The 14,247-nt window shown below is 38.7% G+C and overlaps 1 protein-coding gene across 1 annotated transcript; it reads left to right on the top strand.

The window, feature by feature from the left end:
* The first annotated feature begins 13,270 nt into the window (after positions 1-13,270).
* On the top strand, positions 13,271-14,038 carry LOC113743817 (uncharacterized). The gene has a single exon (XM_027271916.2). The coding sequence runs from the start codon at positions 13,271-13,273 to the stop codon at positions 14,036-14,038; it is 768 nt and encodes a 255-aa protein (XP_027127717.1).
* Positions 14,039-14,247: the final 209 nt, after the last annotated feature.

Genomic DNA, 14,247 nt, shown 5'->3' with positions numbered 1-14,247 from the left:
GAAAACATAAATGATCTATCTGAAAGCTCTACGCTAAAGCCTCTGAGAGATTTTGTAATTATTTTTCAAAGGAAAATTCTGTCTATTTGATTTGTTAATACATTTTGTTCCAAAAGAAAATGAGATGAAAAGTGTATATGTGGAGCTCTGTACAAGTTTCTCTCTTCTCATTGTGTTATAATTGAACGACAAACTTTGTTTTAATCTTGTTAGTAATAAAATTTTTGGACAATTATTGTTTTGTGTAAATTTATGTACATTTCATTCTTTATTCTTATTCATTGGAGATTTCATGATGAATTTTAAGAAATAAGACTAAATTGAGATTTTTTCAACCTCCGACCTGAAAATTCACAATAAGAGTGTTCAGAATTAAAAGAGGTCATTCAGAAGGCCCAATGAGATATCTTTTTTCCTTCACTGAACCCCAAAATAAAATCAGTCACATTGATTGATAAATCGCAAATTGGGGCCATCTTTGCTTGAAAATATCCATTGTGTTTAATCGATTCAATCACATCTAAGTGAAAGCAGAAATGTGCATCATCCTTATTCGTTTGGAAAATTTGGAGTGATACTTCGAGCATTCTTTTCTCTACCTATACAGATTTTTATCACTTGCTCTCCCATTTGAGCCTATGAAAAGAATAATTTCGTTTCAGATAAGAGCCCTAATGATCACTACCCTATATTGGAAAATTTTCAAATATCAAATAGGGGAATGGATTTTCAATAATCGTTTCGTTACTTTGGTTGTCATGAGGTGTAAGAATGATGCTTTGGCCGTCGTTTCTACAACCTAAACACTGATCACCCCTTGCATCCCCATTTTGAGCTAAAATTGGTGGTTCTTTTCTAATGCACTCATGGTCGTACCCCACATTGGGGAGGGAGATTGGAGAATTTTCCAAAAAGGGGAAAAAGCAAAAATGCTAGAATAAGGAGGGAACCGCAAATTGGGGAAATTTGATTTCACTTGGGTTCCAACTTTGAAAAAAGGAAAGGAAGGGTTTTTTGTCCATGTGAATCGCCTATGTTTCACAAATATGGATGAGCAAGGGTCTTCCTCAGTCAATTAATTCAGATACACGCAAAAAAATTTCGCATTAACGAAAGTTTCCTTTCGGAGTTGTTGTAAGGAATGGAATAAAAGTCAGGCCATCTTCTTTTCCAATCAAACACTTTATCCCTAGTTATCCCTTTTGAGCCATCAGAATAAATTACTTCATTTGGCAACCCCTGAGAATCGCAAACCCCACACTGGGGCAAGTTTGAGTTGAAAAAGGAAAAGTTTCAAGAAGTGAAAAAGTGAAAAGCAACAAAATCAAAAAAAAAACAAAAGAAGAAAAGAGAACCTCAGTTCAAAAATAAACTGGGGCAAATTTCAAAGAATGGCAAAAAGCCGAAAAGTCAAAAGAAGAAAGAAAATGAAAGAGAAAAAGCCTCAATTGAGCAAAAACTGGGGCAAATTCTGATTTTACCCTAAAATAGGGTTGACGCAACAATGCGATCTCAGATTCTTCAAACCAGTGTTGAAATCCGTTTTCAAGCCTTAACTTTTCTAAGCACCCCACCTGACCCCATTACAAAAGCCGAAAGTCCTAACTTCTGTTCTTTGCAATGGCCCTGTCAAGAAAAATTTCTGATGCCGGAAAATTTTAGCTGTATTTCTAAATTGCTTGAGTATGAGGTTGACGCTACTCACCATGTGAAAACCCATCAGCTCGAGGGAAAGGGAAAAGAGGCAAAAAGCAAAGAAAGGAAAGTAAATGCAAGAAAATGCAGAAAAATCGACGCTGAAGTCTCTGGTGAGTGATGAGAAAAATGCAAACAAAGTCTGAGATCTTTTGATTTCAAAATAGGGGCAATTTTGGAAAAATGCGATCTATGGTGCAATATCCTTGAAAGTCTTAAACTATCGTTTTCAAGCCAAATTACAAGCTAATAAAGTCCATCGTTGACTTATTCCTTCATGACAATCCAAAGTGAGGATCATGCTCATAAGAAATTCATCAAATCATTCGTGATCATAAGGGCATAACCCGTTTCCACATGTTTAGCTATCACTTCTGTCCATACGTTACAAGCCTAGAAAGCTTGTATGTTGACTAAGTTTTCTTGAAAATAAGGGTAACAAACTCTTTGCTTTCACTAAGATGTGACATTGAATGGATTACATACAACTGGGGCACAAAAATGAGACAGATTCTTATCTCCCATTTCCTTAGCCAGTTCAAAAATAAAGTCATGTGATTGGTCCTGAAAAGATGAGTCAACCAGAAATGGTGACCCATTACCCTAAGCACCAATGCTAAAAGTAAGGAAGAAATCTTCTTCTTAAATTTGGTGTTATTTCGAGGAATTCATCATGAAATTTCTGCATGAGTTCAAACTTGACGATTAAAGTTTCTTCACATTGTTGTATGTGCATTCTTTTCTAAATTTTAGAAAGTGCGGTTTTCCTTTGTTCAAGTAAATGGGAAATCATCTAAACCAATTTTTGCAATCAAATGAGCCCAAACTGGGGCAAAATTTTTATTTGCAAAATTTCGCAAAATAAGCCCACACAGGGGCAAATATTTTTGTAGTCCAATTGAGGATTTCGTCCAAGAATCAAAATAATACATTTTTTCAAATCAGTCACGCTCATTTGAGTGCACGTAAGCCCTGTGCAGGTATTCACAGTTGAAGTCGACGAAAAGCATCTGGCGATGTAGAAGGCCGATGCCGAAGAAAGAGAAGAAAGAAGGGAAAAGGGCCCTACACTTGGGGCAAATTATTTTTGGAAAATTCTCTCTCAAAAAAAAAAATCAATCAAAAAGTCAATCAGAAAAATTCAAAAGTCAAACATCAAGTTCAAATTCTTGTTTCTTGAAAAATCAAAATTGATTTCTTGTGGGCGAAGCTTCAATGCCCGCCGCGCACCCTTCCATTCCCCACTCTTGACAACCACATTTGATTCTACCGCCGTTAGCATCGAGTTTATCTCACTAACGTGCGTGTTTTCATTTCTATCGCCGTTAGCATCGAGTCTATCTCACTAACGTGCGTGTTTCATTCTACCGCCGTTAGCATCGAGTCTATCTCACTAACGTGCGTGTTTTATTCTACCGCCGTTAGCATCGAGTCTATCTCACTAACGTGCGTGTTTCATTTCAACAGCCGTTAGCATCGAGTTTATCTCACTAACGTGCGTGTTTCATTTCAACCGCCGTTAGCATCGAGTTTATCTCACTAACGTGCGTGTTTTCATTTCAACCGCCGTTAGCATCGAGTTTATCTCACTAACGTGCGTGTTTTCATTTCAACCGCCGTTAGCATCGAGTTTATCTCACTAACGTGCGTGTTTCATTTCAACCGCCGTTAGCATCGAGTTTATCTCACTAACGTGCGTGTTTTCATTTCAACCGCCGTTAGCATCGAGTTTATCTCACTAACGTGCGTGTTTCATTTCAACAGCCGTTAGCATCGAGTTTATCTCACTAACGTGCGTGTTTCATTTCAACAGCCGTTAGCATCGAGTTTATCTCACTAATGTGCATGTTTCATTTCAACAGCCGTTAGCATCGAGTTTATCTCACTAACGTGCGTGTTTCATTTCAACAGCCGTTAGCATCGAGTTTATCTCACTAACGTGCGTGTTTCATTTCAACAGCCGTTAGCATCGAGTTTATCTCACTAACGTGCTTGTTTTCATTTCAACCGCCGTTAGCATCGAGTTTATCTCACTAATGTGCATGTTTCATTTCAACAGCCGTTAGCATCGAGTTTATCTCACTAATGTGCATGTTTCATTTCAACAGCCGTTAGCATCGAGTTTATCTCACTAACGTGCGTGTTTCATTTCAACAGCCGTTAGCATCGAGTTTATCTCACTAACGTGCGTGTTTCATTTCAACAGCCGTTAGCATCGAGTTTATCTCACTAACGTGCTTGTTTTCATTTCAACCGCCGTTAGCATCGAGTTTATCTCACTAACGTGCGTGTTTTCATTTCAACCGCCGTTAGCATCGAGTTTATCTCACTAACGTGCGTGTTTTCATTTCAACCGCCGTTAGCATCGAGTTTATCTCACTAACGTGCGTGTTTCATTTCAACCGCCGTTAGCATCGAGTTTATCTCACTAACGTGCGTGTTTTCATTTCAACCGCCGTTAGCATCGAGTTTATCTCACTAATGTGCATGTTTCATTTCAACAGCCGTTAGCATCGAGTTTATCTCACTAATGTGCATGTTTCATTTCAACAGCCGTTAGCATCGAGTTTATCTCACTAACGTGCGTGTTTCATTTCAACAGCCGTTAGCATCGAGTTTATCTCACTAACGTGCGTGTTTCATTTCAACAGCCGTTAGCATCGAGTTTATCTCACTAACGTGCTTGTTTTCATTTCAACCGCCGTTAGCATCGAGTTTATCTCACTAACGTGCGTGTTTCATTTCAACAGCCGTTAGCATCGAGTTTATCTCACTAACGTGCGTGTTTTCATTTCTATCGCCGTTAGCATCGAGTCTATCTCACTAATGTGCGTGTTTTCATCCCACCAACACTCCATCTCACTTCGATTCATCTAATTTTTACATTTCTGTCCGGGTCTATCCCGTGGGTCTATCCCAAATTTAAATTTCTGTTTGGGTCAATCCCATTCTTTTTTTTTTTGTCAAAGGGGTCAGTCCCCATTTTTAAAACGTCCACCGTTCGTGACGTTCGCCGCCGAATAAAACAGGTAAGTATTTGGTGTCTACTTCTTTTTCTCAAGTTTTTTCAAAACTCAGACAAAGAGGGGCAAACTGTAGACACCAAATTTTTGGTGTAATTTCATTTACTATTTATTTTTAGTTTTTTTAGTTTTTTATTTTGTCGTGTTAGTTTTATTCGATTTTTAGTTTTTAGTTTATAATTTTATTATTTTTGAGTTTTTAGCATAGAATTTCTCAAAATGAAAAGAAAAGCATTCAAAAAAAAATATATGTTTTAATTCAATGTTTTCTTGGAAAAAATGAAAAAATGATAAAAATGAAAAATGAAACAAAAAAAAAAGATGGAAAAATGGCCATTTTTGTTGTTTTTAGTTTTTAAATTATTTTCATTATTATTATTATTACCTGGTTTTTGTCAATTTGTTATTATTATTATTATTTATATTTTATCATTTCTGTATTTATTAAGGGTTAAGTTAAAAAAAAAAAAAAAAAAGGGTGCTAGTCACGGCAAGCTGCAATTTTTGCAGCTTGCAAAGGAGGACTTGTGCGGCTCCTTAAGCTGCAAATATGTGGGAATGTTTAAGGGTTTAGGAGGATGTTTTCTGGTATAAAAAGAAGGAGATCAAGCAGCTGCAAGGGGAGAGGTTTTTCATCAGGCTGAACGGCAAAAGGAAAAAAACAAGAGGGGTTTTGAGGAGAGAGTGCATCGAGCAAAAGAAGAAAAAGAGAAAAAACAAAGGAGGAGTTTTTCGGTGAGCAAGGGGGAGAGAGCATCGAGAGGCAAACAAAAAAACTGAGCGAGGGAGAGGGTAGTTGACGGCCGGGGAAGAGAGAGGAAAAAACAGCTAGGGTAGCCGGAAAAAGAGTGAACCAGAAAACTAAAAGAGTGAGGGATCAGCGGGGAGGTTTAGAAGGCAACGAAAGAAAGAAAAGTAGAGAGCTTTGTCGGTTGAAGGCTTTCTGGGAGAGCATGAAACCAAAGGAGGGTTGAGGGTTGATAACACAAAGGGACGGCCGAAAAGAAAAACCAGCAGGAGAAGGCAGAGAGTGACCAAGAAAGAACAAGGGGATGAAAGATTAACGGCAAAAGAAAAGCATAAGAGCCGGGAGCGAGGGAGATTCTGGGAGAAGAAAACAGAAACCAGGGAGGATAGCAGACGGCGAGGAGACAGAGAGAGAGCTGGGGTTGGACGACTGAGGAAAAGAAAGACTGAGGGAGAGATCGGGTGAAAGGAAGGCCGAGAGCAAAAGAGAGGGTACGGGCTTTGGAGAAACTAAGCAAGAAACTGAGCTGATTCCACCACCATCACCCGTGGCTGTTCTCCGCGCGAAGGCACTGCCCGACGAGACCCGCAAGCTTACTGTAAGTTTTCTTCTAGCATTTTTCCTGTAGATAAGTTCTGTCCAATAAATCACGACGCCGTCTTGCGTTGGCTCATGGTATACTGCCCAAAGATACTACCTTTCTACATTAGATTCTCCCGGTCATGTGTTTAGGCAGAAAATGATCATTGTTTGATTGATTTGTGGTTTAGTTTGGTTGTTTGGAACAAGTCTGGTGAAGCCCTGCGTATGCGAGAGGAGCTAGGACTAGTTTTGATTGTTTGCTTGAGGCCATTTTACTTGCATTTCCATTGCCATAGCTGTGTTTTCTTAACCCTCTTGATGGAAGACCTGCCCATAAGTCATTGGTTTCCTTTCATGTGCACTTTCCGACTCACACTTGTGTCTCTTTTCTGGAATTTGGTTTGAAGCTTGGCAGATGGTCAGGTTTTTTGCTGCATTAAGATATTTGTGTGTAGATGTCGGATTGCTATAACCTTGTTGCCATGAGAATGAGTGATGTTACAGGGGTCGTCTTTCATACGAAGCTGTGGTTCTTTTCGTTTTCATGATATGCCGATTGCCATTAAGACAGAAATTCTGTTTCGCCCCTTTGCTGTTTTCGTTCCTAGTGTTTTTTTTTTTGTTTCCCACGTTCCTCTTGTTGTGGACAAATCCTCTTTCAAACAAAGCTGTGGTTCATGCACAATTTGACTATCACAAATTCAGAATTTAGTTGAGAGTTGTGGGAAAGTTTTCTGGTTTGTTGCAGCAATAAATATAGGCCGCTAATGAGCTTTAAGGTTGCCGAAAACTCTTGCTGCACTTTGTTTCATTCTTTTTGCTGTTATTTCTTTTGTTCTAGGCAGTCACCCATCCAGTTTTTCTGCCTTAATCCTGCAATAAAATGTAATATTTGGCTTGGTTGATTGTCTTATGATCATTTGATTCAAAAGTTGTTTGATTGGTAATGTTCGGGTTGGTAATGAAGCAAGCCAGGCCTGCCGAACCTTTTTGCAGAATTTTCCAGCTTTGGCATGTTGTTTTCTTCTATGTTTTGGTTCGTTTGAATGCTGCAATTATGTGTTATGATGTTTAGATTAACTTTGAATGTTTGGTTAAAAGATTTTTGATCAAAATTAGTGTTAAGGTTGATATCTGCTTGTGAGAATGCAAGTTGAGGTGTTTTCTTGGCTGCAGAAATGTTTCTTTTTGGTTGCAGAATGTTTGCCCACGTAGCTTGCATGAATTTCCATGAAATAAAATTCTGAATTGCACTTTGACCCCCCAAGTTCCCTTTAGTTTCACTATGACCCAACCAATTGAATAATTTCCTCAATTTGGTCCTCGACAATTTTAATTCTACAACTTCATTGTTTGTTTGTTTTAAGTAATTACCATGCTTCGCTTCAATTGCACTTAATTCATGACTTTAGGGGCTTTATGATCAAGTGAGCTTTGTTTTGCCCATTTCTTTTGATTTTTCTTAAATAAAGTGGTACCTTGACCTTTTTATTATTTTGAAGCCATTTTTACTTCGTTTGATTACAGTCGCGAGGGAGGTATAACTTCTTTTATCTTTTTTGTCTCTCCTATGTGGCCCAACGTGTTATGTGAATATGCATGTCTACTTCGCTTTCCTTGCCTTGACTAAATTTCTTTCATTTAGTTCATTTACTTTTCGCTTTTGTTTAAGTTATTTGTTATGGGGTATGTGTACACCTCTTGGCTTGTAATAGATAGGGCCTGGCGAGCAATTTTATTTATGTTTTATGGGGTATGTGTACACCTCTTGGCTTGTAATAGATAGGGCTCGGAGAGCATCTGGTCCATTTCCCCTTCCCCTTGGTTGCTTGCTTTTGTTGCTACATGTTTAATTGCTTTATTAGGCTCTTGCATCTAGTCGAGCATGCTAAATGTTATGTGTTATGTGTTTACGAGTATTTTGGCATGTCTACTTGCTTTCATAGCCATGAATGAATGGAATGAATGAATGTACGTTTCCGCTAGTCCAACGCTAGTCGGAATTCATAGAATGGGCTAGTCCAACGCTAGACCCTTAGGGATTTCCCCTCATTAGCATATCATTTGCTTGTTCACTACATATCATGCATTTTTCTTAGTTTTATCACTTGGCATGCTCCTCGAACCCCCTTTCCCTTCATTTTAGGATTTTTGCATATCATGATAGTTGTAGGGTCCATTTGCTTGAGGGTCCCCTTCCGATAAGGGAAACGAGCGAGTGTGGCTACTCGATAGCCTTAGCACGCTAGTTTTGCCTTCTAATCAAAGGGAAAATCAAGTCACGATTTAGGTCTCCCCGTACCCAATATGCATGAATTCCCTAGGCTCATGCATTCTCAATCCACTCTATCATTACACTTTCACTTTTGTCTCATTTGCACACATGCACCTTTTTATCACCTTCACTTGCACACGAACACTTTTTTATCTTCACTCGCACACGAGTACTTTCATCTACATTTGCACACCTTCACTCTTATCTTATTACTTTTATCATTTTTCTCACTTCACACAAACTCACACTTTCACATGGCATGCATTCCACTCATTTTTCACGTCATTTAGGTTTAGGTGTGACCTCTCCAAAGGATCATTATTGGGCTTCACAATTAATGTGATTGGCACCACTCACCCTTTGAAGAGAAATTTCCTCCATGTCCCCCTAGGTCTAGGGTTTTGCATTCATATAGACATATCCGATACGCGATACATACCTTGGGTAGAAAAATTAGGAAAAATTGGTTCAAGTCACGCAACTAGCCTTGGCTAGGTCGAAGGGGTGCCTTGGATTTTTATCCTTGCCTTCCCCTTCGTCAAATGTGACCCCCGATCCCTCTTTTGGTTACGTAGACCCAAAGTTCTCAAAAAGGGTTTATTTACTTTTTTTATTCAAAAACAAAAAATCATTTTTGGGTGACTTGGTACACCCTAACTCTATACCAAGTGGCGACTCCATTTTTGATACAAAAAACCCTTTTGAACTTCACTTGGCCAAATCGTCGCATTCTGAGTCCCATGGCCTTTATTTTCATTTTGCACACGTTCACACCACACTACACACACCACAACACATTCACCACACCATCAAAAAGTGGGGCGCGACAAATAAGCCACCACGTGTCTCGATATGTAATTAAATGAGACTTGCACGTTTGTATTTCTTGTGCCATCCAAAGGGGTAGTGCGCGAGGTAAGGAAGAATCCAATCTTTTCCATGGTAATAGATCAACTTTTGCACATTAGAATATGCGCATCTAATAATCATCTTTTGGCCATTTTATTCAAATTGGTAAAAATCCCTTGCGTAAAGGACATTAAATTGAAGAAATTCACAAATAATTCCTCATTGTTGAGATGGTAAATATATCAAAGCCAAAATCTTGATTGTAGAAGGCTCATAGACTAATGCGTTGGCAACAAAAGTGTCAAATTAGGGTTTTGAACGATTAGGTGAGCCAGTCTATTTTTAGCAAATCATCAATTTCATCCAACCCATTTGACCAATTAGGGTTTCAATATCAAATTTCAAATTAGGAAACCTAGTCGATTTTGAGAAAACCATCCATTGCATCCAGTCATTTGATCGGTTAGGGTTGCGATCCACGCTTCACTGAGAAAATTTGTCACCAAATTTCAATGTGACAGCCCCACCTCCCTCTAAGGCGAACCAAAGGGTTTGGCGGACCGCCTGCCCAACTTTCGCTGGGACTCAGTCGTTCACTTCAGTCCTCAATTAAAATCGGAATAAAACCATAGGAATAAATATAGCAACAATCCAAAACTTAAAGCGAAACCTATATACATTTCTGTCGCAAAAAGGAGTACAAATATTGAATCTACAAAGGTTCTCAATTCGTCATACATCCAGCCCGTGCCAAGCACTAGGGCAAGAACCATTACAAAATTCAGAGATCTAGACTAAGCTAGTCAACACAAAGCTCCCGTTCTGGCTCGCCGTCCCCTGTTAAGGAAAACAACTAAAGGGATGAGCTAAAAGCTCAGTGAGGTTCCGAACACATAATCAAACAATAAAGCCAAGGCATTAACCATCGATAACCAATAATTCAAAAAAAATTTACAATGGAAAGCGATAATAACACATTTATTAAAAGGATACGTGCTCACAGGGAGCCATTCATTCATTCGTTTATTCATTCTCCTTTCATTCCCTTATTCCTCCAATCATTTGAAAATGCATTTTTGTAAGTAAAACCCCTCATTTGCATTGACATTCGTTCATTCATTTCATTCACCCCCTCTTGGACGTTGGCCAGGCTCCACCAGACTACAAGGTAACACTCGAGTATACCAAACATTCACCCAGGGTCACCAAATCGCCCGATCGAGTCCGCTTCTGGCTCGAGTTGATCAGTAACGAAGGGCAGGGCCCAGTTCAGCTAAAAGACTTACATTCATACACAAGTAACGTTTCAATCATTCAAAGCATTGAAAATTTCACATTCATTTAGGTCAAGTGCGATAACGTACACACTTGCCTAGAAAACTCGTTTTGGCAATCATTAAGAGCACGTAACACATTATCAACAATTCTAACAAGCCATGAAGTCAAGGAAAGTATAACAAACAAGGAACACTCACCTAGTTATGCAAAATAACGTTCAAAATATCCTTCCGAATATTACCCTCAGTCACCAATGAAACCTAAGATTAAACGAGAAATAATATTACAATTTATTTAGCAAAACAATTAAGTGAAATTAAAGAAACCCGACTAATTACGAGTAAAACGTATAGTCAACTGAAAAGAGGGTATTTGGATTTGTGGATGGAAATAACTAGGGTTCGATAAACCAAACGCAAAACTAAACTCAAAAGGGTTGTAAAATTTTCGACGGAAAACACTTGGACCAAAGACAATCAGCATGCAAATAGATAGGCTAAGGAAATATTCTTTTTGAATCGTTTATGTGACTCAAAATCAACTTATAATCAAGTAAACATTATATACAAATGTCGTGATGAAAATCACGTGAGAAGGAGGACAAAATACCTTAATTTCACATTTAAAATCTCACTTGAAAGTAGTTTTCTTGTAGCCTAGAAAACCCTAATTCATACCTCTTTATTTTGGGAAGGAGTAAGTAAACATTTGGAGTTTCAAATTGAAGAGGTATCATATTTTAAAATGGTAAAACGGTCATGATATTCACCAAGCGGAAATATAGGAGTTCAAATAGAAAGTAGCTTCTCGAACACCCTTCGAGAGCACCAATGTAGTTTTCCATGAAATACGCCCAACTTGACACAAAACACATTTTCAAAACCACTTTAACTCACTCACATTTCAAGAAAATAAACGGACAGCATTTCCCCTTAAATTCTACACTTTCGCCCTACAATCCAAAAACCAATTCTCACAGCAATTTAACCACAATCACACATACGGTTAACAAGCAATAAAATACATCCAATTAAGCCACAATATCCTTCAATCAAAGCTAATTAGAAGTTTAAAAGCCAACCGTATGAAAACCCCCAAATCAAAACCCTAGAACCGGAATTTATCCCCACAAGCGGAAATTTTCCGCAATTAACTCATACAAGTTCCATTTAACACCATCTCAATCCATCAATCCAAGGCCAATCCATGATTATCATATAAAATCAAAAAAATTTCCAATAAATCAGAAATTGGACTAACTCCACTTCAAGTCATGAAACCAACCACAAAATAGCATCTTTAACCTTTACAATCCACCAATATACCATTATTAAAACAAAAAAGGAACTTTCTTAGCAACTCACCTTATAACTCAAGAAAGGTAGGAACTTAAAGCTTTCCTTCCAAAAACAACTCCGCTATCACCTTTAACCCTTCTTAGCTAACCCTTGTACAGAGTAGTTTGAAAATTCAATGGTGAAATCTCAAGATTTGAGTGAAAATTGAAGTTAAAAAAATAAGAGTTTTCTCTCTTCTCTCTAAGACACACGGTTGGGCTAAGGAAGAAATGAAGATATTTTGGGCTAAAAAGTAGGATAAGAAGGAAGGAAACAGCCGGTCAAAGCTGGTGACCGACTGTGACACGTCACAATCCTGCCGGTTTCTGGCTGGATATAGGGCAGAGGCGAAACCAATTTTTTTTCAAAACCTTCAAACAATCTGGCCGGATTTGGTACCAAGCATTTTCAACAGAAATTTCTTTTCCAAACTCACACGCCGCATTCGTCCGTACTTCCAACGAATATATATATCTATAATCTTACGCAAATACATGTAATACACACAACCACATACTCACATTTATAATGAAAACCTTCCTTAGAAAACTTGGTTAGCAAATTTGCATTTTAAAAGGGAAGTGAGAATAAACAAGAAAAACGCTGAGAATATGTGAAAATCTTAGGGTTCTCACATTCAATCTCTCTGATAGAAAGTTCTCCAAGGTCAAATCGGTGTGTTTTTACAAATTTTAGTATCAATCAAAGCAATCAGTCCATTCTAAATTTACCCTTGTTCTATTAGGCTAGAAATCTCCCGTCGTTCAATTGGCCAAAATTTTCAAATTACCTTCCAATCGAATGACAATAAGTTGATCGGATCCATCAGGTATTGTATAGTGCCTACCCTGAAAGATTGTATTTTCATGCTAGGCCAACCCTTGTCGTAAAACGGATCCCCCAATAGGGCATGCATCTGAATTACCTCAATATATACTAACTCGTGTCTTTTTCTTTTTCTTTCTTTTCTTGCTTTGCCAACAACCGGCCAAGAGATGATGCTAAATAGGGTTTTCTAAAATGTCAAGTGTTTTTCAAATATAGCTACAAAAAGAAGCCCCATCGTCACACGATCTTGCAATCGAGCTTTGAGACATCATGTAAACATGAGCGCACATCCGGAATCATCTGATAGATCCACCACGGCACCTCCAACAGACGCTGCAAATTTGGGAACTCAATTAAACGAGATGTTACACAAATTCAATGAATTAAGCGTGGAGATGATGGCCCAAAGGCGCATGATTGACCAATTGGTTGTTAGTAGTGGCGGTGTCCAGCATGATCCCTTGCCTATTGGCCAACTTGAAATAGAACACCAGCCACCTCCTTTATCCCATACCCAGGTTGCTTTCGTGTCGTCTTTTGCAAATATGCCCGAAGAGACTTTCACCTACCCTGCTTCCATTTTTCCATATACTCACCCCCATAACATTCAATTAACCCAGCCAGCATTCAAATGCCTCAAAATTACCCACCAAACATGCCAACTGACTCTCAAGTACCTCATCACACCACCGCTGAGCCATTCATGCTGGATACTACTATGCAAGGGAAGGTGGAAATTGGTGAATCCTCCGTCCCAATGGACAAAAATCTGTTGAAAAGATTAGATAAATTTGATGAATTCATGAGGAAAAGCCAAGGAATGAGCAAGCCTGGAGGCTTAGACTATGATGAACTATGTCTTTTTCCACATATGCAATTGCCTTTGAGTTTTAAAACACCCAAATTTAGTAAATATGATAGAACTGGCAACCCTAAGACGCATCTTAGACTATTTGCAAACAAGTTGGGAAAGCCAGTAGGTGATGAAAATTTGCCTATACGTTTATTCCCAGAGAGTTTGGAAGGAGATGCTCTAGACTGGTATTCTAATTTGAAGCCTGAAGAAATGAGAACATGGCTGGATTTGTCAACTACCTTCGTGAGACAATACGGGTACAATTGTGAACTTACTCCCACAAGAACCACGCTTGAAGGCACTAAAAGGAAACCATCTGAAGATCATAAGACATATGCCAAGCGATGGCGAAGACTGGCAGCTAAAGTGGAACCTTCGATGATCGAAGAAGAAATTGTCTGTACTTTCATTAAAACTCACGACCCACCATATTTTAAGAAGATTTTTCGCATGACCGGGTGTTCATTTGCAGCAATTATCAATAAGTTGGAGGAGTATGACGAATATGTCAAAGCAGGGAAAATCGCCAATGTATCGGCTTTAAAATCACAGTTGGACGCCTTGTAAGGTCAGAATAATAGCAGAAGGGAACCTCAACTCAGGAATAAAGAAGAGGAAACTGCTTTGGTGTGGAACCAAGGACCGTCTTCAAGACCCAAGTTCTAATGTTACCACACATATTCATCTCGCTACCCAAACCTAGGTCCTGTTTACTATACTACTGTCAATTACCCTCGCCCTTGGCCAAACTATGCAAGCTCACCTATAATGCCCTT

Source organism: Coffea arabica, chromosome 5e (assembly GCF_036785885.1).
Source record: "Coffea arabica cultivar ET-39 chromosome 5e, Coffea Arabica ET-39 HiFi, whole genome shotgun sequence".
Taxonomy (NCBI): Eukaryota; Viridiplantae; Streptophyta; class Magnoliopsida; order Gentianales; family Rubiaceae; genus Coffea; species Coffea arabica.
The sequence above is the reverse complement of the archived record's forward strand: the minus strand, read 5'-3'. Positions and strand labels throughout refer to the sequence as shown.

Bases quoted from the DNA above. Each gene is read 5' to 3' on its own strand.
- LOC113743817 (XM_027271916.2), top strand. From the start codon at position 13,271: ATGCCAACTGACTCTCAAGTACCTCATCACACCACCGCTGAGCCATTC.